General features: G+C 40.6%; 1 protein-coding gene across 1 annotated transcript in view; it reads left to right on the plus strand.

Moving 5' to 3' along the window:
• Dnah11 (dynein axonemal heavy chain 11) overlaps nucleotides 1-26,284 on the plus strand; it is a 274,358-nt gene that overhangs the window by 148,963 nt on the left and 99,111 nt on the right. Inside the window, exons 46-53 of the mRNA XM_042685047.1 lie at nucleotides 408-573; nucleotides 1,170-1,272; nucleotides 2,853-3,092; nucleotides 4,529-4,690; nucleotides 4,910-5,103; nucleotides 9,136-9,298; nucleotides 11,290-11,413; nucleotides 11,851-11,993. Of these exons, the coding sequence (XP_042540981.1) occupies nucleotides 408-573; nucleotides 1,170-1,272; nucleotides 2,853-3,092; nucleotides 4,529-4,690; nucleotides 4,910-5,103; nucleotides 9,136-9,298; nucleotides 11,290-11,413; nucleotides 11,851-11,993 (1,295 nt within the window). The remainder of the gene's footprint in view (nucleotides 1-407; nucleotides 574-1,169; nucleotides 1,273-2,852; nucleotides 3,093-4,528; nucleotides 4,691-4,909; nucleotides 5,104-9,135; nucleotides 9,299-11,289; nucleotides 11,414-11,850; nucleotides 11,994-26,284) is intronic.

Raw genomic sequence — 26,284 nt, forward strand, 5'->3', positions numbered from 1 at the left:
TATTCCTAGACTGTTCTGCAAGAACGTTGGAGAGACTGGGTGACTAAGCAGTGGCTGGATAAGCAGAGGGCCTTAGTTAAAGTGGACTCAGGGGAAGAAAATGCACAGATCATCAGTGAGACTGTCTTCAATGTAATAGAGACAGTGTGATGTTATACACTGTGTCAAGCTCTCCAGAAATAAAAAGAATTGGAGTGGGTTCTGACAATAGGAAGGAAGAAAACAAGGCAGTACTACATAGGAGGAGGTGGCCAGAGACATATCTCTGGTATTAAATAATGGACAAATGATCTTTGATACCAGGGGACAAATGAATCAAGAGGAGAAGAATTTAAGGGCAGAGAGAATAAAGACAGAGAAGTTACATTCTGCCAGACATGGGTAGACAGAATCTATATTTATTTCAGGAATCCTTGAGAAACCTCTAGAGAAAAAAGCTGGTCGGAATTATGGTCCAGCAGGGAAGAAAAAACTGATTTATTTCATTGATGACATGAACATGCCTGAAGTGGACTTCTATGGCACTGCCCAGCCTCACACTCTGATTCGACAGCACATTGATTATGGACACTGGTAGGCAACTCCCTTCTGTTTCTTTCTCTCCTTGAATCTGATTATTATAATAGATGAACATTGCCTGTAACACGTTTGGGATTTACTTTGTATCATTTTTGCATCACATTACATGCCAGAGTTTTGCTTCAGAGATTGGATAGGAAAGTAACCTAGAAACATAACTATCCAGAAAATATGTCCTTTTTAAAGAACAATCTCTTACTAAATTGCTAAAGGGAAACTTAACCTTATTGTGTAGGATGTAAGCATGTAGTTGTATTGAACTTTAAAGTCCATGACATCAAACACAGGACAAGCTCCACCCACCAAGGCTTGTTGTGGGTACGTGCGTGCAAGACTTTCATTCAGAAAGAGCCATTTGAGAATCAATGAGCCAGTAGTAGTTCTATTGATTCAGCATCAGATCTTGATCCTGGCATCCAAGGAGCTCTGTCAGGTTTCTGGGCTGTTTTTGATGGCTCCCAAAATATGACTAACAAGGTTAACCTCAAGGTCATACCAGAGTTGGTGATGAAATTCTTTATGATCTGGCAGGTTGCCTTGTTTTTGTGTCTCTAGCTTCGGAATTTAAGGCTCCCTTTTCTGCCCTTCAGGTATGATAGACAAAAGGTGATGCTTAAAGAGATCCACAACTGCCAGTATGTGGCCTGCATGAACCCCATGGTGGGTAGCTTCACAATCAATCCGCGGCTGCAGGTAGGGCCTTCAGTTCTGCTCTCTGCCATACCCCTCAAATGTCACACTTGAAATGGTATCTCTTGTTTCTTAATGCTTTGGGGCACAAAGTAAGATTTCTGCTGGACATTTAGATAGGCTTATAAGCTTTTGTTTATTAGTAATTATAAATTTTTAGAGTGAATTTAAGTTGTTAGCAAAATTAACTGAAAGAACAGTGCTCCTTGTAGTCTCTCATTCTTCTCCCCCAAACATACTTCATTTTGATAGCTTCTCACATTAGTTATAACTGCTGAGGTAATCGTGTGTGTGTGTGTGTGTGTGTGTGTACATACTTTATTTTGATAGCTTCTCACATTAGTTATAACTGCAGAGGCAAGTGTGTGTGTGTGTGTGTGTGTGTGTGTGTGTGTGTGTGTGTGTCCTGGGGTTAGAACATGCTTGCCCAACATCGTCTTTGGGGAAATGTCTGCTGCAACCTCCTGCCCATGTTTGAATCAAGGTTGTGGTGTTGTTTTAGGACCTCTCTGCATTCTGAACATTAGTTTCCTAAGTGATGAACTTTTTACTATCTCCATATCTTGGATAATTGTTCAGAATGTCATATCGTTGGAATCATGTGGTGCAAATACTGTTTTAGATTGGCTTTTTTCACTAAGCTTGGCATCTCATTTAGTGGTTTGATCATTTCTGTGTGTGTGTGTGCATGAATGGGCATGCACATACATGCATGCTAGTACTGGGGCTTGAACTCAGGGCTCTTCACATTTGCTTTGGCTTTTTCACTCAAGTTGGGTGCTTTACCACTGAGCCACACCCCTGTTTGGAGCTTTTAGTGCTTTTTGCTGGCTAATTGGAGATAAAAGTCTGGGAACTGTCTACCTCAGCTGGCTATGAACTATGATCCTCAGATCTCAGCCTCCTGAGTAGGTAGTGATTATATGCAGGAGCCACTGCTACCTGTCAGATCATTTCTTTTAATCATAGGATATGATTCATTGAATGAATGTACACAGTGTATTCATTTCCCCTATTGAAAACAGCCTGGTTGCTTTCAGATTTTGGCAGCTAGGCACAAAGCTGCTATAAACATATAGACATCATGTTTTTCTGTGTATATATAGCTTTAGAATAGTTTGACACCAACCTGCCCACCCACCTCCAACCCACAAGTAACACCAGCACCCAGCAGTTCCCTTCTCCTTTTCTTGAATCAGCTCAGATGAGTTACCTGACTGCTGCTCTTGGCTCCCAGATGAATATCTATGGGTTGACAGTTAATTTAGCGTGGCATGGCATTGACTGGAATGACTGAGAAAAATGCAGCTGTGCTTTTTGTGTTTCTCCACCTTTATATGCCTTTCAGAGTGCCTGGAAAGTCCATAGGCTTAAGAGAACAGGTGCAGACATGCGTGACTAGTGGTGACTGGCAGAGTCACCATCAATCACGTCACCTGGCCTAAGCTCTGGGTCTGAGTGGAAAAGCACTAGGAAATTCCATGGCAGTGGGGCTGGAATCCAGGAGAAGCCACTTTTTGCAATGTTTTGGTATAGTTATCATCCCTATTTGGTACTACTCCTATTTGCTTTTTTTTTTTCAGAGACATTTCACAGTGTTTGCCTTCAACTTTCCCTCTGGGGATGCACTAACCACCATCTATGGCCACATATTTAGCTTCCATTTGCAGCAGCAAGTGTTTGGTCTATCAGTTCTCAAAAGCAGCCCCTCTTTGGTCCAAGCAACAATAGCGATCCATCAGATGATGACAAAGAACTTTTTACCAACAGCCATTAAATTCCACTACATCTTTAACCTGAGAGACCTATCAAGCATCTTCCAGGTACCTTAACTACTCTACTCTGTGAAATGCTTCTCAAGTAGAAGAGTCATTATAACAAATGTTAATGGTATTCATTTATAGAATTTATATGTGGGGTTTTTTGCTTTATTTTATACTCATAAAGTTCTCTATAAAGTAAATATCATCTGTTTTTTTCCTTCCAAAGGCAAAAGTGATGGAAGGGCACAAAAGGTAAACATTAGCACTTCTTGTATGAGAGAACTTGTGCCCTCATGACTTGGTTACTTCCAAATAGCTCCACTTGTTACTAATAAATACCTCAGTGAAAATCAAGTTTCAGTACATGAAATCCAGAGGTGCTCATACCATGCCAGAAAGGGACTTAGCAATAGAAGCAAAGGAAGAAATTTGGCAGATTAGATTGAGTGCTTTTTTATCAAGTGCAAAATAAGACAAGCAATTGGTCATGCTTTTGCATAAAGCAATTGTGTATGATTATTTTTGTACATATTAGAAGAAAACATAAAATTTCAAGTTATTGAATCATTTGGTTTGATATTGAAAATTGCCTTGCTCATCTGGTGTGTAAGTCAGCTTTCTGTTACAGTAAGAGATTCCTGTGATAATCAACTTATGAGGCAGAAACATTAATTTTGGCTTTTGGTTTTGGAGGTATTAGTGTATGACTGGTTGGCTCCATTGCTTTGGCCTGTGGTAGCACATTGTGGTTGGCAGGGGTACATGGTAGACCAAACTGTTCACCTCATGGTTGGGAGGAGGGAGAGTGAGAGAGAGAAGAGAGAGAACAAGGGAGAGAGAGAGAGAAAGGCAGCCCCCCCAATCGCCTAAAGTTCTCCCACTAGACCACTAGACTCCATGTCTTAAACGTTCCCACCAACTCCTTCATAATTACTTGGGACCCAAGCATTTACTATGTTGACCTTGGGAAGGCATTCCAGACCCAAACGACAGCTGGCAAAAGGACAGTACTTATGCATTGAGTTATAAGGAAATTCTAAGTCTGAAACTCTTCAAAATGGGTGCAGAGTGATTACCATGTACAGCGGATATAATTGGAGGGTTATTTCTTACAGTTTCCCTGTGAGGGAGATAAATGTGAAAGCTTCCCAGGATATCTTTGTGTCTATAGAACTTTCCTCAGGATCACTCCAACACCTGCCTCAAAACCATAGCTTTAGACAATAGCTTGTTAATAACATGGCCCATTTCCTTTCACATCTCTATTTCTAGCACCTGCCAGAAAGACTGTGCTTAATGAAGTGTTGTTTAAAAGCAGAGTTCTATAATCGTAGACTATCAGAAGGTAAAGTTACTTTTATACACTCACACACACACCTCCTTTGGTTTCTTTTGAGTCTCAGCATTGGGTATATAAGTTAAATGCTAAAGAGAAACTGATTGGACATGTCATCATCTTTTGCATTAAAGTTGCATTTCCCATTCTTGCCTTATAGGGGATTCTGTTTGCATCTCCTGAGTGTTTAAAAGGTACCAGTGACTTAGTGCACCTGTGGCTTCATGAGTGCTGCCGTGTTTATGGAGATAAATTGGTAGATACAAAAGATGGTTATTTGTTTCAGAAAAAAATGCTGGAAACCGCTTCTAAATATTTTGAAGTAAGTGTATGGGTATCAGAGGTCACCACTTGCTCTGGCACCAGCTGGCTTTGGAGATGAGGTTCAAGGAGGCAGTGACTAAGTGGCGGGATAGTTCCTGTCTACAAGAGCTGACATCCAGGAGTGTGTGGGATGGACTTAGGACATTCTCCCATCTGCTCCAGGATTGATTGGTTGGTGTGCTGTGTGAGTCTGACCACTTATCTCCCTTGTCCTCAGGGAGTCGACTGCCAGGCGCTGCTTCAACAGCCCCTCATTTATTGCCACTTTGCTAACAGCAGGGACCGCCCATGTTACATGCCAGTGAATGATTGGGATGTACTGAGGACGATTCTTACAGAAACGTTGGACAACTACAATGAGTTAAATGCCGCCATGCACCTGGTCTTATTTGAAGATGCCATGCAGCACGTGTGAGTTGACTTAGAGGCCCATTCCAAAGTACCATTACATCCATCCTAGATTTCATTTCATTTCATCACTGCCCCAGTGGATAAGAACAGCAAGAAAGGGAAATAGAAGTAATTTATTCAAAATCACGTGGTTCATAAGTAGGAGAATCAGGACTGAAATTGGTTTGTACCAATTAAGCAGGTTTTGTGGAGTACCTACTGTAAGTCAGAGAGGAACACAGCCAGTTTCTTCAGTATCTGGGTAAATTAGAACAAAAAAGGGAGGGCATTTTTTCTTGGCAGAAAAATTAAAGAAGTATGACTATCCTTGGGTACAGCATGACCCACAGGGCCCGGCTCCCCCTAGATGCCTCATACCGTGTGTGTGTGTGTGTGTGTGTGTGTGTGTGTGTGTGTTGCACGTTACCACATCTTTCCTCGCACACCTTGTGTGTGTGTGTTACACATTACCATCTTTCCTGGCACACCTTGTCCTAGGTGCTGGTGCTAAAGCAGTGAGCAGCACCACCTTTCATCTTTCTCTGAAGAGCCTGCAGATAAGATACTTAAAGGGGCATGAATTAACAGGCAAGAAAAATATCAAAAAGTGATGTCAGGCTGAGAAATAAAGTATGTGATCCTAATGAACCAGAAAGTGTTGAGGATTTAGGAATTTGTGGGGGGGGGGAGATTTGAAATATATGCATATACATAGAGAAATATTTGGGGGAAGTGAACCAAATCTAAGCACAAAAACCATCACTTCTCATTTGTCCATAATTTGAAGGCACTTGTGTGTAACATGCTCCGTCTATCTTCATTCTGACTGCAGCCTGTCTTATAAAGTCAGATGTAGCCTTTTCTCAAAGAGGTTTGGATTTAGAGTATTTCAGATGTCAGAATTCTGGATAAAGCCTGTATCTGGATTCCTGAAGAAGGACTGGCTCTCCTTAAGAAGAAGTGATATTTAAGCTGAGATGAAAAGGATAAATAAAAGTGAGAGGACCATCAGGGAGAAGGACATTGCATACGGAAAGCAGGTTTCATGGGGCAGTGCCAAGAACCTCTGAAAGCCAAAGGAAAGAGTCATAAGGCTTCAGCGCAGAGAACACCCAGGGAGAGCAGTATACAATGTGAATGAAGAAGCAAGAATGGTCCTATTTACTCAGAGCACTGCTCTGTGGGATGATAAGGAGTTTTGATGGTATCCTGAGTGCAGTGAGAAATGATTGGGTGGATTTAGTATGCCTTGTATAGACAACGCACATTGATGCTACCGCCAATATCATCATTACATCCAACACAGCGCTCCTAGTCCACATCGCCCTCAGCTCTCAGCAGGATTTCTAGTAAGTGACAATGGGCAATGATTTAAAAGGGAAGAGTCAGGTCCTGGTGCTCACACCTGTAATCTTATACTCAGGAGGCTGAGATCTGAAGATCATAATTTGAAGCTGGCCTGAGCAGGAAAGTCTCTGAGACTTACCTACCAAAAAGCCAGAAGTGGAAGTTTTATTCAAGGTAGAGCGCCAGCCTTGAACAAAAGAAAACTCAGGGACAGTGCCCAGGTTCTGAGTTCAAGCCCCAGGACTGACTGGCACAAAACAAAAAAGAAGAAATAGGGCTGGGAAGGTGGCTCAGTGGCAGAGTGCTTGCCTCGCATGCATGAGGCCCTGGGTTCAATTCCTCAGCTCCACATAAGCAGAAAAAAGCCAGAAGTGGCACTGTGGCTCAATTGGTAGGGCAATAGCCTTGAGCTGAAGAGCTGAGGGAGCTGTCCCTTAGCTCCCAGGCCCAGGGTTCAAGCCCCCACAACTGAACCAAAAAAAGGAAATAAAAGAGAGAAAGAAACAAAAAAACAGATAAATTAAAAAGGAGGAGGGAAAAATAAGATAATCCAGAAAAAGATGGAGTCCACTTTTAGAAGAATTTGCTCTGAAATGTTTAGCTTAAGTTCAGAAGGAAAACTTCAGAGGCCTCCCCCTCACCCACTGAAAACTTGCTAGGTAATGATGGTGTGTTTGAGTCCTTTGCAGTAAACCACTAATTATGCAGATAAAGGGAATTTTAGCTAAAATCTGTCACTGGGTAGTTATGCACTGATAATGTGCATAGGTCATGGCTCAGGTGAAACAGGCATGAAGTAAAGGGTTTTTCCATGCCATTCTTTAGTCTGGGATTCCCATGGCCAAAGAAGTCAGAGAACGTGAGTGAGAAGCTGGTTTACTCACTATTAGAGATGATTGAAGAGCATGCCCCTTTGTGTCCTGAAGAGGCATTTAGCAGACCTTGTTACATAAAGATCTCAATACAAGAAAATGCAAACCTAGACTTGGAGCCTGGGTCTCTTTGCTCATGTTACAATTTCCCCAATGTAGTTCTTTCATGTGGCCACACAAAGTAAAATTTAATAGGATAAATGAAATTATTAATGATATTATTGTCTTAAGCCAGGTGCCGGTGATCCTACCTGTGTACAAAGCTGAAATCTAAGGATTATGACTCAAAGCCAACCTAGGCAGGCAAGTCCAAAAGACTCGTATCTCTAGTTAGCCAGCAAAGAGGTAGAACTAGAGTAGTGACTCAAGTAGTAGAGCTCCAGCCGTGAGTGAAATAGCCAAGCAAGAACCCTGAGAATTCTGAGTCCCAATAACAAAAGTCCCAATAACATAACAATAATAATAATAATAATGCATTTTAGTTATTAGAGGTTGTTGAAAATGTTCCCAAGTGCTGATTATATCATAAATGACCCTAATTTAATTTTTTCCCCAAACACTTTTATAAAACAAATATCTAGGGTCATTTGGGCCTAGATTTCAAAATAGTAACTTTAACAGCTCTGCTGGCATCCAGGTTTTATATTTGGGCATTTTATATGCTTTTATTTTGTTTTTCTTAATACTTACAACACAATCATGACTAATTTCTTCAAACCAATTTGTTAGTAATGTTAAAATCAAATTATTCATACTGAAAAATGTTTCAATGGTATCAGTAGCCTAAACTTTTAGGATCTTTAGAACACTGTAGAAGTTTTACTTCATGATACTAAAGCTTCAGTAAATTATTGTATTGTAGCTCAGGCATGGCAAAGTCTTCACTGTGATGGAAGGAAGAGTTTGAACCACATGTAAATGTCTGCTAGACTTTGAACAAATCTCCTGTCTTAAGCAAAGATTTAGGGAACAAAATGTCTTTGGCTTGGGTGCTAACATGCAATTGGTTTCTTGCTTGCTCATCAAAAATCTTTGCAGCTTAGACACAAGGCCTCAAGTATATATTTTTTTTAAGTACAGTGGTAAGCCATAAAGCAATAAGTTCAAATGTTAAGTCATAAAGCAATAAGAGTTCAAATGTTATCAGCATTGGTGGCTCATGCCACCTAATCAGAAAGCTGAGATACAGGAATCATGATTTGGAGCCAGGCTGGACAGACAAAATCGGAGAGATTCTTTATCTCCAAACAACTAGCAAAAACACTGGAAGTGGAGGTATGGCTCAAGTAGATGAGTATTAGCCTTGAGTGAAAAAGCTGGGTGAGAGCACAAAGCTCTGACCTCAAGCCATAGTACAAGTGTGTACTCTCCTATATGTGTGTGCCCCACACACACACCCTCACAGTTACTAGCCTGGAAAAGTCTTCTAGCCAAATAATTCAAGGACAAAAAGTCTTTGAGGGGGAAACATGAAAAAGACTAAAGTTTCCATTAAAAACTGGAATTTAGGTGTTTTTTTTGTTTTTTTTTGTGGGGGGTCCAGTTGTGGGGCCTGAACTCTGGGCCTGGGCGCTGTCCCTCAGCTCTTCAGCTCAAGGCTAGCGCTCTACCACTTGAGCCACAGCGCCACTTCTGGCTTTTTTTCTTTTTGCTTATGTGGTGCTAAGGAATCGAACCCAGGGCCTCATGCATGCAAGGTAAGCGCTCTACCACTGAGCCACCTTCTCAGCCCTGGAATTTAGTTTTTAAATATTGATCTTAAAAAAAAACAGAGCAAACACTGTCTCTGAATATTACAGGTTTTTATGTTGTGATGTCTGTTTTCTATTGCCAGGTGCCGTGTCAGCCGCATCCTTCGGACCCCGCAGGGTCACGCTCTTTTAATTGGCGTGGGGGGCAGTGGCAAGCAGAGCCTGTCTAGGCTGGCAGCTCATATCTGTGGCCTTGAAGTCTTTCAGATTACTCTGACTGAAGGCTATGGGGTCCAAGAGCTTCGGGTAAGGAAAGCTGGCAGACAGAGAAGTTACAGGATTGGAGTCAGAACCCCCTTCTGTGGATGTCCAAGGCCCTTCTACACAATGACGTATTTGTATATAACCTATGCACACCCACCTGCATGCTTTAAACTTTTACATGAAAATAGGGTGGCTTTGTTGATTTATAACATTATTCTGATCTATTTATTCAATGGAACCTATATGTTACTAACGTTAAAGGGCCATTCCTTTAAACAAAGATTAAAATACCAGCCAGGTGCTAATGGCTCAAGCCTGTAATTCTGGATTCTCAGGAGGCCAAGATCTGAAGTCTGAGGTTCAAAGCCAGCCTGGACAGAAAAGTCTTTAAGACAACTGTTGCCAATAAACTACTGGGAAAAAGCCAGAAGCGGTGGTGTGACTTAAATGGTAGAGTGGTAGCCTTGAGCAAAATGAACTTTCAGGGACAGTGTCAGGCTCTGAGTTCAAGCCCCAGGACTGACAGAAAAAAAATTAAAATATCTAGCCAGATGTTGATGACTTATGCCTATAATCTTAATTAGTTAGGAGGCTGAGATCTAGAGGATTATGGTTCAGAGCCACCCAAGGCAGAAAAGTTCAGGAGAAAAATCTGACAGCATGAGAGGCCCTCAGTTCAAGCCCCATGTCAGTTTACTCTCTCTCTCTCTCACACACACACTTACAAAATACACACATACAACACACACACACAACACATACACACAACACACACACAAAGAAAAGAGTGAATATCATGTGAATGCTATGAAGTGGTTGATGTGTTGTCTTACTTAGGAAATGATACCAAGAGTCTGCATGTATTCTATAGGTACATTTCCCTCCCCCCCAGATATTTTTAGTCATTGTTGGCCACATCTGTGGCTATGAAGAGCTGACTGTACATCCTGACCCTCTGTCTGGCAGACAAAGCATAAGTTTTGGATATAGTAGGTACCTCCCAGCTAGGGAAAAGAGAAAGTTCCCAAGAGGAGTCATTTGCCTGTGGCAGTTTAATATGTATTTATACATGTTATAGGTTTAATAGCATAACCCTAGCTTGTAGACTTATTTTATAAAAAGTTAACTATATTGTTCTCTGCACTCATGAAACTCAGTGTTAAACATTCTTAGTGTCCTCATGGGATGGAGGTTAAAAAGACACTTCTTTTATAATTGCAAATAGATGACAAGAATAGGAAAGTAAAATGCAAAAAAACTAGCATATTTAAGGAACTATGTTGTTTAAAGTTTTTGTCTTTTAAATCAGAATGGTACTTTCAACACAGAGTACTTAGAGTTTGTGACAAGGGTTGTTTAAATTTTTAAGTTTAGTCTGGGTAGGATGGTATGTGTCTGTAATCTCAGCTACTTGGGAAGCAGAGATCATCAGTTTTAGGAGAGTTCAGGCCAAACAGTTAGCAATACTTCATATCAGTGAATAAGCCAGGTAGGGTGGGGCACACTCCTGGTCTGTCTTGGGCATATCATGGCCCAAGGCTAGTCCCAAGGGGTGGGGGGGAAATAAACCTCTCTGGAAAATAAATAATTAAAACCAAACACAGGAATATCGTACAAGTCATAGAGTGCCTGCCTAGCAAGAACAAGGCCCTGCATCAATTCCCAGTCCTCCCAATAAGGAAACAATTCACACTTTTCCTACTACTGACCAAAGAACAAAAGCTACTTGGGAAGAAATGCACCGTTGAAGTCAGCAGTGGACTTGCATCCCCTGCATTGCTTTCCATGGGTACCACTTTGCTCATTTCACTGTGAGAAGAAAGTGGTGGCAGCATCAGCATCACCTGCCTTCATCCTTCTGCTGCATTTAGCGCTCAGAGCGCCCATGACCAAGCATCAGAATGGAGGCGATGTGCAGCTGCCGTCTCCTGGAATGGGTGATGGGGAGAAACGGCACAGTGTTATAGAACTGCCATCTCCCCACATCTCACTGGCATCCTAACAATGTGAATGATGACCTTCTTTCCCTCCAGGTAGATCTTGCCCATTTGTACATCAGAACCGGAGCCAAAAACATGCCCTGTGTGTTCCTGCTGACAGATGCCCATGTTCTACATGAGAGCTTCCTCGTGCTGATTAATGACTTGCTGGCATCAGGTGATTAAACCAACCCATTTCTTGAAAGATCTTCCCCCAATGACAAATTATCTGTAGTTTCAGTGAACTTTAAAGAGAGATAATTTGTCTTTGAGATGTTTGCCGGGGCAGTCTTTGGGGAGAAACCTATAAACCTAACTAATTTGAGGTATATTGCTCTCTAAGTATGCTTGTGGATTTCAGGGCCGTAGAGAGGCCTGCAGGGAAGTCAATGTTATTCCTTCATGCCAGGGATAGTGCATGTGTCTCATTGCTCGCTCTCAAGGTGTTCTCTGCCTTGTCCATGAAGAAGTAAAAGAAAAATTGCCTTTCTCATTTCAAATTCTTTATCATGCAAGCTGACCTTTTGTCTTAAGAGAGCATTTCAAGTGTTCTAAAATCCTGTCCAAATTTAGATGGCGATGATTCTGGTATAATTCTACTCCTTTTGGGGGCAGGAGAAATCTCAGATCTCTTCAATGAAGAGGAGATGGACAAGATAGTTTCTGGAATCCGCAATGAAGTTCGTGGTCTGGGCTTGGTGGACTCCAGGGAGAACTGCTGGAAATTTTTTTTGACCAGGGTCCGACTACAGCTCAAAGTAAGACACACTGACTTTATATGTTGTTTAAAAGCTGTTGCTGAAATGTAGATCTCCATCAGTGTGTGGATTATGACTGAATTTCAGTGACTGGTTTGGAAAAGAGATACATTTCTAGAGGCTGTGTCTACAAGGTGCATCACCAAGGTTTGCTGTGACATGGGGTCTCCTGCATGCCACAGGCTGAGCAATGTGTGCATCTCTGTCCTCTCTAGTGCTCCATCTGTTATAGGACACAGACATCATAAATAGCTGTCCTACAGGACAAACGTAAATGGCCCCTGGGACTGTAGAGGACAGCCCCTTCCCAACTGAAGTAATAGGGCAGTGATGTGCACAAGTCAAGCAGACATCAGGAACTTTCAGAGAGAGGAAATAATATGTGTGAAGGTGAACTGTAAAAAAGGTATTTGGAAAAAACTAAGCTAACTCTAAAAGACCAGAACATAGAGTTCCTGTGGGATGAACATGATTGGTAAATCTGAAAAGCAAATTGGGGTGAAGCAAGAGGTTATAAATCACTAAATGAACAATGGGACATTTTTGTTGTTTTTTTATTGTGAAAATACTGTACAGAGGGGTTACAATTACATGGGCAAAATAATGAGTACATTTCTTATCAAGCATTGTAGCCTCCTCCTTTGTTTCTCCTTCCCATCCCTTCCCATCTTCCCCCCACCCCCCTACTCCCCCCCCACCAAAGTTGTAAAGTTCGTTTTCGACATAACGACTTGTACATTTCATTGTTGTAATGGGTCCACCTGTATCCCTATTTAAACGATTTGTTTTTCCCCTTCCCCTCCACAAATTATACTACATCAAATACAGTGAAAGCAGGGGTTATACTGTGGGGGAGGGACATACAAAGCAACAAAGAAATAATCTTATATGTGTTAGAAACAATCGCATAAAAGAAAAAAACATTTGAATACATATCTTAGGGTTCATTTCCTTCATCTGAACTTTTCTGCTTGACTCAGACATATACTAGATATTGCAAATAAGGGAAACCATGGGACCTATGTTTCTTTGGGCCTGACTTACTTCACTTAATATAATTTTTTCCAAGCCTTTCCATTTCCTAACAAATGGGGCAATGTCATTCTTTCTGATGGAGGCATAGAATTCCATTGTGTATATATACCACATTTTTTTGATCCATTCATCTACTGAGGGGCATCTGGGTTGGTTCCATATCTTAGCTATAGTAAATAATGCTGCAATAAACATAGTCGTGCTGGTAGCTTTAGTGTGGTCTTGTTTGTGAACCTTTGGGTAAATGCCCAAAAGTGGGATTGCTGGGTCATAGGGGAGCTCTATGTGGAGTCTTTTGAGGAACCTCCATACTGCTTTCCAAAGTGGTTGAACAAGTTTACACTCCCACCAACAATGCAGTAAGGTACAATGGGACATTTTTGAATCAAGGAAGTGAATTCAGAACTTCAGAGAAAGTAACTCATGGGTCGTGTTCACATATTCAGAAGTTTAACCCAATGTCTTCTCCCTGGATATGCTGGAGCATATCCCGTAGGAATGTAATATAACCAAAGAACACCCAGACTTCTAGCTGGAAGCCACTTTGAAAATGCTGTTATAGGGCTGGGAAGTTGGCTCAGTGGTAGAGCACTTGCCTTGCATGCCTGAGGCCCTGGGTTCGATTCCTCAGCACCACATAAGCAAAAAGAAAAAAGCCGCAAGTGGTGCTGTGGCTCAAGTGGTAGAGTGCTAGCCTTGAGCTGAAGAGCTGAGGGACAGCGCCTAGGCCCATAGTTCAGGCCCCATGACTGGACCCCCCCCCCCGCAAAAAAAAGAAAAAAAGAAAATGCTGTTATAGAAAACTGGAACTTCTTTTTTAAAAAAAAAAATGTTTTAAATTGTTGTAAAGGTGATGTACAGAGGGGTTACAGTTACATAAGTCAGGTAAAGAGAACATTTCTTTTTGGACAATGTTACACCTACTCTCGCTCATTCCCAGTTTTCCCTCCCATCTCCATCCACAAGTTGTATAGTTCAAAACTGACACTTCTTAGTACAGAAATTGTTAGTAATTTAACTCTACTGCTTTGCAGCTGGGTGTGGTGGTATATGCAGAGTCAGGATCTGATTTTAAGGTCAGTCCTGGGTAAAGGTAGTAAGAGTTTGTCACAAAAAGAATATACAAACAATACAAAATGGCTTACGGGTATGACTCAGGTGGTCAAATAGTTGCCTAACATCCACATGGCCCTGGAGTCAATTCCAGCGGTACATACACCCATACCTGCTGCTTTGCTATTTCTTGTAGTATGCTATACCTTTCAAGTTAATAATGGGCTCTGTGGGAGCTACAGAGCCTGGAGTATTAGAGGATAATGGCCATACATACCAACAACTAGGAGTATACCCTTGCTTGTAGATTGAGGAGCAGAGTATGTTAAGTTTTCCCAATACCCTCTGATTTCAAATTTCATTTAATGTGACAGAGTAATCCTGGGCAGAGTTTACTAAGTTTAAATTTAGGGTTTAGTTGCCTGAAGAATTTTTCTCTCCATCATAAGCACAACTGAGCAGGGGCTGGTGGTATAGCTCCATGGTAGAGTGCTTGCCCAGCGCAAGTGAGGATCCATGCTTGATCGCTAGCATAGAAGTAATTTGCAAAATGTTTTCCAATGTATGTAACAATGCCAGTGACCTCTCTTTGCTCCATTGTGGTGTGTTTGGGTCAAATTCTTTTAATGGAATGGGAAAGCAGTACAGTAATAGGATCTGAGGTTGTGATATTACAAATCAGTGATTTGCAGAGTCCACTCCCAGAGCTACAGAACTGAAACTACTTGAAATCTGGAAAATACAAACTACTGAACATTTGCAAATTCTTCTGAATCCAAAACTCTGAGTATGACCTAGGAATACAGATTTTAACAAGACCTCCACATGATTCAGAGGCATGGTGGGATCTGAGAACTATTGTATAAATAATGGTAGACTGAACATCTTCTGCATCTTTGGCTCCTTGAGTCTATGTACTTCTTTTTTCTGATTTTTAAAAAAATTATTATTATTAAGTTTTTTATTGTGAAACTACCATACAGAGGGGTTACAATTACATGAGCAAGGTAATGAGTACATTTCTTATCAAGCATTGTTGCCTCCTCCTTTGTTTCCCCTTACCATCCCTACCCTCCCATCTCCCCTCACCCTCCTCCCGCCCGCTAAAGTTGTAAAGTTCGTTTTCAACATAACATCTTGTACTTCTCATTGTTGCAATGGGTCCACCTGTATCCCTATTTAAACAATTTGTTTTTTTCCCTTCCACTCCCCAAATTATATCAACATCAAATACAACGAAAATGGGTTATACCATGGGGGAGGGACATACAAAGCGACCAAGAAATCATCTTATAAATATGTTAGAAACAATAGCAAGAAAGAAAAACCATTTGAGTCCTTATCTAACATCAACTTCTCTGACCATTTCTGCTTGTCTGGAACCAACCTGGATGCCCCTCAGTAGATGAATGGATCAAGAAAATGTGGATATATACACAATGAAATTCTATGCCTCCATCAGAAAGAATGACATTGCCCATTTGTTATGAAATGGAAAGACTTGGAAAAAATTATATTAAGTGAGGTAAACTAGGCCCAAAGAAACATAGGTCCCGTGGTTCCCCTTATTTGTAATAACTAGTTTATGTCTGAGAATCTGTGTACTTCTACAGGAGGAATTCCTTGCAGGGGAATTAGCTGGTGCAGTAGTTTTAACAAGTCATTTATAACCTGCCTGCAAATGTTTTGATGCTGATCTTATTGACACCTGGGATCTAACTCCTCTGTCCTGGAATCTGGACTAAAGTAATGCTGACATTACCTTGGACTTGCTCACAAAGGGCCAGCTTCTCCTCTGAATTGTGCCTATTGTTTGAATTCTGCCATGTTTAGCAATCAGCCTTATATGTGTTTCAGATATATTTTCCTCATTATTTAGTGTGCTTTTTAAGAGAAATATGGTACATGTAGCCGGGCGCTGGTGGCTCACGCCTGTAATCCTAGCTACTCAGGAGGCTGAGATCTGAGGATCACGGTTCAAAGCCAGCCGGGGCAGGAGAGACCGTGAGACTCCTATCTCCAGTAAACCACCAGAAAACCGGAAGTGGCGCTATAGCTCAAGTGGTAGAGCGCTCGCCTTGAGCTGAAGAGCTGAGGGAGAGCGCCCAGGCCCAGAGTTCAAGCCCCACGACCGACAAAAAAAAAAAAAATATGGTACATGTTTAATTCTTTGTAACTTTTGAGCTTACAAAAAAAAAGCTTGCTGTGTGACAGTGCCTATCATCTGAGCTACTCAGAAGGCTGAGATCTGAGGATTGAGGTTTGAAGCCAGGCTGGGCAGTTAAATCTGAGGAACTCTTATCTCCAACTAACTAACAAAAAGCCAGAAGTGGAGGAGTGACTCAAGTGGTAAAGCCACAGCCTTGAGCAAAAAATGTTGAATGAGAATACAAGGCCTTAAGGCCTTTGCACGAGAAAAAACAAAAACTTAGCTTTCTGTGGCTGTGACAAAATAGCTGAGAAAAGCCAATGTATTACCATTTGGGCCCTGTGGCAGGGCTGAATGTCTTGGCTGCTAGAGATGAAGAGAGACAGGAGCCAAGCCCCCGTATCTACTTTCAGGACCACACCCCCAGTTATGTCACTTCCTTCCACTAGTCTCACCTCCAAGAGGTTCCAAGCACTGTGGGCTGATGTGAGCCTTTGGGAATATTTATTATGCAAATTATAACAAAATTTATTTATTGAATTACTAAGTGTTTTCCTAAGTGGTTTTGGGATTTCTTATACATTTAAGAAGCTGACACTCTCCAAGATTATCTTCACTAGAAACAATTGGATCTTATTTGGCCTACAGATAAGAGGTAACCTGGCCAAGAGTTTCCTCAAAGCTTTTTACACAGTGAAGTCCAGACAGACTCACTAACGCCCTAGAGACCCTTGATCATCTAGCCTTTGCATTCCTCCAGCTTTCACCCCAGTACTCCTACCTCCTGAGTGTAGAATGGTACTGTAGGATTAGATTCCTTTCAGGAAGAAGGAAGGAAAAAGGAGCCTGGGATTGCTGTTTCAGAAAACCAGAGCTTCACCTATGTTTTGCTGGCCACAAGTGTAGCCATGGTAACCACGGAGCAATTGGGAAGGAACATTTTTAACTTGGCACACTGCCCTTATGCATAAAGTTGGAAGCGGATCAGAAGTGGGTTCCCCAGAAGGTCCTTAACTGACAGATCGGTCATAGGTTGAAAACATATTTCCTACACCTGTAGACCTACTGCTGAAGATAAGACTCCCTTGGACTTTATGGCCTGAGCTGGCTTCAAACCTAGATACTCAGATCTCAGCCAACTGGGTAATAAGGGTTACAAGCATGAGCCACCAAGACCCAGAAAGATCTTATCTGTTGTTCTGTTTATCTGTTCACCTGCCTCGTTGCTTATCAAATGATGCAGAACTACATTTAATAATAATGCTGATAGTAGACATTTTAAAAATTGTAATCTAAGGGATATCTTACGTTAACTTTTAATTTTCAGGATATACATTTTGTCAATGAAATGTCTTCTAAACTCTTTTTTAGCGTCCATTGAGATAATTTAATGGCTTTTCTTTTTGGATGTATTAAAAGTCATCTAGTACATATTGATATGCGCTGTTCTACATTTTTATATTTTTACACCTGTCTTTCTTTATGTGTTCCCTTGATTCTAGCACAGGCAGGCCTTACCAGCAAGGCCACCAGTTTGATATTCATCTCTATGGATGCCTAATCCTTTTTACCATCTCATTTTTAGTGTTTAACACAGCACAAGCTGAGATCTCTGTTGGAAGATGGAGGTAAATCATCCCTCCTCCCCATTCTCAACTATTAACTGAATAACTTTTCCCTTTCCTTGTAAACTGAGGAGAAGCCTTTAGCTTGTTTGCTGAAGGCTGAAACTCTACCATTTGAGCCACAGCTCTACTTCTGGCTTTTTGGTAGCTAATTGGAGATAAGACTTTTCTGCCTGGGCTGGCTTCGCACTCTGCTCTTCAGATCTCAGCCTTCTGAGTAGCTAGAAATACAGTTGTGAGCCTTGTTTTGTTTCCAGTGCTATTGAGAAACAGGCTCTCTCTCCCTCAAAAAAAAAAAAAAGGTGTCTTACTTTGGATGTCATTTGTTTGTCCCTTACTTTGATGCATCATGAGAAAGGTCAATGGTCAGAACTGTGACTTCCTTCCCTGAGAGAAACCTCATATGACAAAAAAAAAACAAAACCCAAAAAAACAAAAACGTGATGAAATCACAGCTTCATTCTTCACAAGTATGTACATAACTCTCCTAATATCCTTGGAATTTTAAAAGAATTCCAAATTACTCCTTAGTTTTAAGCAACATACTATTTAGCAGCACGAATGAAGGACTAAGTTCCTGATGAGCTGGTATCTCCTTTGCCCATGCTCCGAACTGTGATCAACACCTGGCAGGCCATGATGAGTAATGGGGTCATTGCCAGCCCTTTCCCCATGCTAACACCCAGAGTTGCCTCTCATCTGCAATGCAGAGCAGTGGGAACTTGCTGGCCAAAGAAGAGTGACCTCTGAACTCTGCAGGTCTGTTCACCTTAACTGGGGACAGATGGATGTCTTGGGACTGCTGCAAATCAGCTAGTCAGTGAGGGTCTCCCGCTTTGTCTCTGTCACAGCTGTGTGTGTGCATCCTTTCTTGCATTATTCTCAGCTTGTTCTATAGTTCAGCGCTTTCTCCTGTGGCCTTTCCTTAAATCAACAACTTTTCCTTTTTTTTCTCCTCAGCCACTGAAGCTACAGAGCAAAGGACACTAGATTTATTTAGAAACTTGTAATTGTTCACTTGGATTGTACATAGCTATCTACCTCACACACATATATACATGTGCCTATATCTAATATACATATGTGTACATGTATGCATATATAGACAGTCTACGCTGACAGTAAAGAAATATATGCTTGTTGTAGAGAATTTAAAATAATGAACTGTATAAAGAAAAGGTAAAGTATCATAAATTAATTTGTCTAGAAGTAACATACTGATATGCTTCTCCTCTGTTTATAATATGTATCTAAACACAAGGAATATATTCAGGAATATTTTTACTCATATCTCACAGAACTTTGTTTTCTCTTTTCTTTTTGATTAGAAGTCTCACTCAAAAATATTAAGCAATGCCAGAACTTTATGTGTGGAGTGAGCTGTTTAACTCAATGTGCTTTAGTCTATATAACACCATGGATAAAACTACACTTTTATACCCTTTGTTAGAGTTCTTATTGGCTGTAGGTTTTATTGGTTTGTAGGAACACTTTGTTCTTGTCTTTGTCCACAGTATTCTCTTCTCTGCTATAGGCTGCCAGTATTTCTCGAAGCTTATTTAAATTCAGCTATGTTTATGATGACCTCAGGTTTACATTTATGTGTGTCAAAAATTCAGAATTTTCTTTATGGCTTTTTAATGTTAGGACTTTTTAAGAAGCATTTCTGCACTGCATGGTTATAAAAGAAGTCATTCTGACTTTTCTTTAACCTGATGTATAATACCTTTAATATTTTGTAGAATTTGAAGTATAGTAGAAGGTAGCTTTCCTAAGTTTTTACCCCAATGCCCTATTACCATTATACAATCATTCCTTAACCAATTGTTGGGGAAGTTTCCTATTTTGTATATTAAATGACTAAATATATAGGATTCTGTCTTGGGATTTCTACTGTTTTATTAATCTGTTCATTTATGGATTATCTTTCCATTACTCTGCCAAAATACTCAAGAAAAAACAACTTACATTAAAAATATTCATCTGGCTCAACTTAAAAATGTGAAACTCTTTAGGGATGGATCAAAGGAAGTATGTCCGTCTGCCTTGCCAGTGTGTTTTACTTGTCAAGATCTCTTGTTTCTGTACTTAGGGCTTTCAGCTCCTGCTTCTCATATTCTCCTCTTAGCTGACATGAGTAGAATGAAAAGAAAATTAAATCCAGGCACCAGTGGCTCATGCCTGTAATCCTAGCTATTCAGAAGGCTGTGATATAGAGGATTGTGATCCAAGGCCAGCCTAAGGAGAAATGTCTGTGAGACTCCATCTCCAGATCAGATGCATAGCTCAAGTGGTAGAGTACTAGACCGAAGCAAGAAAACCAAGCAAGAGCACAAGACTCTGAGTTCAAACCCTGGTAGTGGCATGAACACACACACACACACACACACACACACACACACACACACACACACACACACACACACACACACACACACACACACACACACACACACACACACACACACACACACACACACACACACACACACACACACACACACACACACACACACACACACACGGATACAGAAGATGTGCTCTGTGTCTGAGGCTCACTATATTTAATATTGCATGAAACACATCTTCCAGAATTATTAGGACACAAATATCAACATTTTATTTTGTCCAAAGAGTTTTTCAAAGTAGCACGTATCTATGTCTTTATTTAACTATTTTTCACTCAGCAAGCATTTATTGAGTGCCTGTGATGTACTAGGTCCTGGGGAAATGATAAGGAGCAGGAAGCAACCCCCAACTCATGCCCACCTAGAGCCAGCTCATCGCGAGAAGCTCCAATTATAGGAACAAATATAAACAATATATATGAGTCACACAGGATGACAGAAGACTTAACCAAAAAAAAGATTACAATGAAGGAATGATTAGGAAGTGTCCTAAAGACTGAATAAAAGTTTTCTCTATTATTTTATATTTTAGAAAATTAGGAAGCGATATTATGGCTCATAGTGGTGCTGCGTTAGCTAGCTTTGAGCAAAAAAAGCTCAGGGACAGTGCCCGGGCCCTGAGGTCAAGCCCCATGACTGACAAAAATAAATGTAAGTACTTGAATTTGAACTCAGCATTCCATAATTGCCAGGCAGGTGCTCTATTTAAACTATGTCTCCAGCCCTTTTTGCTCTGATTTTTTTTTTTTTTTTTTTGGTGCTGGTTCACAGGCTTAAACTCAGGGCTTAGATACTGCTCCTGAGCTGCTTTTGCTTAGGGCTACTGCTCTACCACTTGAGCCACAGCCCTACATTGGCTTTTTTTATGGTAATTTATTGAAGATGAGTATCTTATGAAATTTCCTGTCTGGGCAGGCTCCAAACTGTAGTCCTCATATCTCAGCTTCCTGAGTTGCCAGGATTATAGGCTTGAGCTACTGATGCCCAGATCCGATTATTTCTAAAACATTTTTATTATGAAAATAGTGTATAGAGGGGTTACGGTTACATGAGTAAGTGATGAGTCCATTTCCCATCGAGCATTGTTACCTCCTCCTTTGTTTTTCCCCTACCATCCTTTCCCTCCCCATCTCACCAACTCCTCCCTTCTTCCCCGACACAAGTTGCAAAGTTCATTTTCAACATAGTGTCTTGTACATCTCATTGTTACAGTGGGTCAACCTGTATCCCTATTTAAGCATTTTGTTTTTTCCCTTCCCCTCCCCAAATTAGAAAAGTGTATATACAAGATGCAGGGCACTGGAATCAAATACAGTGAAAACAGGGGCTATACCATGGGGGAAGAACATGCAAAAGAAACAAAAAAAATTACATAGTACACTATAAGTCCATTAAAAACAATAGCAAGAAAGAAAAAAAAATACACTGTGTCCCTGTCTTTGGGTTCATTTCATTTAAAATCATCTTATACGGTCATGTGTACATAGCTTTTGACCTTTTCTGCTTGTCCTAGACATATACCAGTTATTGCAAATAAGAGAACCCATGGTACCTGTGGTTCTTTGGGCCTGGCTTACTTCACTTAATATAATTTTTTCCAAGTCTTTCCATTTCATAACAAATGGGGCGATGTCATTCTTTCTGATGGAGGCTTAGAATTCCATTGTGTATATATACCACATTTTCTTGATCCATTCATCTACTGAGGGGCATTTGGGTTGGCTCCATATCTTAGCTATGGTAAATAATGCTGTGATAAACGTAATTGTGCTGATAGTTTTAGTATAGCCTTGTTTGTGATCCTTTGAGTAAATGCCCAAAAGTGGGATTGCTGGGTCATAGGGGAGCTCTATGTGAAGTCTTTTGAGGAACCTCCATACTGCTTTCCAAAGTGGTTGAACAAGTTTACATTCCCACCAACAATGCAATAGGGTTCCCTTCTGTCCCCATCCTTTCCAGCATCTCTTAATACTAGATTTCTTGATTAAAGCCATTCTAACTGGGGTGAGGTGGAATCTCAATGTTGATTTGATTTGCATTTCTTTTATGGCTAGAGAGGTTGAGCATTTCTTCATGTGTCTATAGGCCATCCTTCTTTCCTCTTCAGAGAAGTTTCTCTTTAAGTCTTTAGCCCACTTATTTATTGGGCAGTTGTTTCTTTGAGGATTTGTTATTAGGGGATTTCGTTTTTTGAGTTCTAAGTATATTTTAGATATGAGACCCTTGTCCGTTGAATGGCTAGTGAAGATCTCCCAATCTGTGGGCTTTCTATTGATCTTGCTAGCTATGCCTTTGCCATGCAGAAACTCTGCAGTTTCATGCAGTCCCATTTGTCCTACCTTTCTTTGATTTGTTGTGTTTCTATTAAGAAAATTTTGGCTTGTACTAAGGAGCCCTAGAGTTTCTCCTATTCCTTCCTGCTTTGACTTTGAGGTCTTTGATCCATTTGGAGTTGATTCTTGTGCAGGGTGATATATAAGGATCTAGCTTTAGTTTTCTACAGGTGATTAACCAGTTTTACAAACACCATTTACTGAAGAGGCTGTCTTTCTTCCATTCTATTTTTTTTTAGCATTCTTACCAAAAATTAGGTGGCTATAGGTCTGTGGGTTCATTTCTGGGTCTTCAGTTCTATTCCATTGGTCCTCAGGTCTGTTCTTGTGCCAGTACCAAGCTGTTTTTATTACTATAGCTTTGTAGTAGAGTTTGAAATTTGGTATTGATATTCCTCCAGCACTATTCTTTCTGTTAAGGATTGTTTTTGCTATTCAGAATCTTTTATTCCATATGAATTTTTGGATTGCTTCTTCTATTTCATTGAAGAAAGAGGTTGGAATATTAACAGGTATCGTATTGAATTTGTAGATAGCCTTTGGAAGTATTGTCATTTTCACAATGTTGATCCTTCCAATCCAGGAGCATGGGAGGTTTTTCCACTTCCTTAAGTTCTGCTTTAATTTCCTTTTTCATGTGTTTAAAGTTTTCATTGTAGAAGTCCTTCGCTTCTTTAGTTAACTCCTAGGCATTTTATTTTTTGTGTGGCTATTACAAGATGAGTTGCTTTCCTGATTTCAGCCATGCTCTTTTCATTGTTGGCATACAGAAAAGCCATTGATTTTTGAGGGTTAATTTTATACCCTGCTACTTTGCCAAAGTTTTGAATCAACTTAAGTAATTTGGGAGTGGAGTCCATGGGATTTTTTAAATACAAAATCATGTCATCTGCAAAGAGGGACAGTTTTACTTCATCTTTCCCTTTTTTGGATCCTTTCCCTTTTTTGTTTTATTGTTGTAGCTAGGCATTCTAATACTAGATTGAAGTGGAGAGAGTGGACATCCTTGTCTCATTCCTCAGTTTAGAGGAAATGGCTTTAGCTTTGCTCTGATTATTTTTTGACAGAGGCTTGCTTTTTGCCTGGGCTGGTCAAGACAGTGATGGTTATACTTCCTGTCATGGCCGGGATGACAAGTAGCACATTCAGTTTAGTATTTGGAATCTTGTGAACTTTATGTCTAGGATGGCATTCTCCTGATCTCTACTTCCTGATTACCTAGGATTAGAATTATAGGAATGAGCCATTGGCACTCAGCATCAAAAAAAAATAGTAATAGCAGCAGGAATAAAGGGCTGGATCCTAAAAGAAAAGATATAGCTACATATTTAATAAACTTTCCATTTTGTTCTCCTTTTGCAAACATTCAGATCTAGCTTGCACCACCAGCACCTAGCTCCATGAGACTCTGATCTCTAATTAGCCAAAAACCAAAATTGGAGCTGTGGGTCAGGTCTAGGTAGAGCACCAGTTTTGGATGAAAAAGCTTAGTAATAGTACCCTGGACCTGAGTTCAAGCCCCAAAACAGGCACAAAAAGAACTTTAAAAAGCATTAAAATTGACATGTAATAGGGAAGCAATATGGGTGGAATATGATGTTGTAAGACATTGAACTTGGAGAATATTGTCTGTACTTAACCTCCATTCTTGGGGAGTTCTTTCAGGAAGCCTTAGTTCTTATTCTTCTTGAAGTATCCTGGGGCTCTGGAGGATTACTGTAAACCTAAGTTATTGATAGAAGTTTCTGAAGTAAATATAGGGGAGGGTTACTTTTATCTGAGAATAAGGTATATCCACTTGGGAAAAATACAGAGTGATTGTAGCAATTCAAATTTCCATTACCAAATTTAATGGAATGAGTCCTGTTAGTGATACATAAATAAATATATATGTAGGATGGGGTTGTATCTAAAAGAAATTGAAACATGTTACAAAGCACAGTGAACTGTGGGTTATTGCAAATGAGTCACAACACCTGGGTAGAAAGAGAGGCAAAAAAGAAGAATAGTAAATTCTATGGTATGGTTTCCAAAAGCCAGTTCCTGACACCCAAATGTTAGAGCAGCAGGAAATACGCAATGGTGATTTCAGGGTTTGTTTTTTTATTTGTAAGAATTTGCTTTTAGAAAGGAGCACAGCTGCCTGCAACATTTTTAAGGCTTATTTATTTAGCTCACTTTTCTTTCCATCCTCCTTGTTGGAAGTATTTGGTCATTTGCAATAGTCAGGAATTTGGAGGGGGGGGCAGTGGTGAGGAGGCATGTATGTATCAGAGAATTCAGGCACTAAAAAGTAGACAAAATCTTTTCAGTTAAAGGAAGGAACTCTTCTCCAACAACCCTCCCCTCCCCGAATTTTAATTATGCCTCAAGGGCAGAAATAGACTCAGATCTCCTTCCCAGATAGTATTCATTAGCAAGAAGGCTCACACCTACTCTTTATAATCTCTCTAGCCATCTCCTTTTGGTGACCTGACTAGCCCTTAGCTGTCTGTTCCTTTTGGTCCATGTGCCTATATCCTGTGATATGATCCTGAACTCATTTTCTCATTGGAATCCTGTCAAAAAACAGATACTTTCCACGCACTGTTTAGCAGGGCTGCTCAAAATTCTGTCTCTAGGCTATTGTTGGAATATGTCAAATTTGGTGCCTCCTTTCCTTCCTTCCTTCCTTCCTTCCTTCCTTCCTTCCTTCCTTCCTTCCTTCCTTCCTTCCTTCCTTCTTTCCTTCCTTCCTTCCCTCCCCCTTCCCATCTTCCCCCTTCCCCCCTCTCTCTTTCTTCCTTTCCTTCTATTGGTGGAATGGGTTTAAACTCAGGATCTGAGGCTCTTTCTTGGCTTGTGTTCTCAGTTGTCACTCCAGCCACACCCTCAGCATAACTTTTTGCTGGTTAATTGAAAATTGAGGTTCATGAATTAGTCTGCCTGGGCTGACTTTGAATCTTGATCCTCTGGATCTCAGCCTCCTGAGTAGCTAGAATTAAAGATATGAGCCACCAGTGCCCACCTCTTCCATCTTATTTAGTTCAGACATTGGTGGGGTGTATGCATACATTCTGTTTTACCTCAGATATCCATGGGAAGAACCACATGTAACATCCACAATGCTGCCTAGCCAACCATTTATTGACTATGAAGTCAGCTAAGAGTTCCTGGGAGTTGAATCTACAGTGTGGTCTTCCGTGTACATCTATTAATGCAGCTCGGCCTCACCCTACCCCCAACCTACAAAGCCCCTGTCAGCATACTTTTCATATTAATGAAGGAAATGGACATTCACATATATGTCGTCATAGCCTGAGGTAATTTGAAAGTAAATTATAGACAACCTAATGCCCCTGTCAAGCCCGCATCAGCCTCACACCGCAGTCCTCTTCCCACGCTTCCACATACCTGTAATGAAAGGATGATCGCCATGCCGAACTTGGGGGATTTTTTTTTTTTGCTTTTTATTTTTTGTTTTTGCCCAGTCTAGCATCGAATTGTAATCCTCCCATTTCCACCTCTCAAGTAAGTGATATTACAGGCGTAAGCCACTGTGCTCTGCCCTGTGTAGACTAATGTGGAGTAAAACAGACTAACCAGTGGTTCTAGACATTAGCAGGGCATCTGAGAAAATCTCACATAAGACTGCTATCAAGGAAAGCAGAATTCTGTACTCTTTCTAGTAAAGCAGAAGTTGTTGGAG

This window comes from Dipodomys spectabilis, unplaced genomic scaffold (assembly GCF_019054845.1).
Source record: "Dipodomys spectabilis isolate Male_0828 unplaced genomic scaffold, ASM1905484v1 ptg000092l, whole genome shotgun sequence".
NCBI lineage: Eukaryota > Metazoa > Chordata > Mammalia > Rodentia > Heteromyidae > Dipodomys > Dipodomys spectabilis.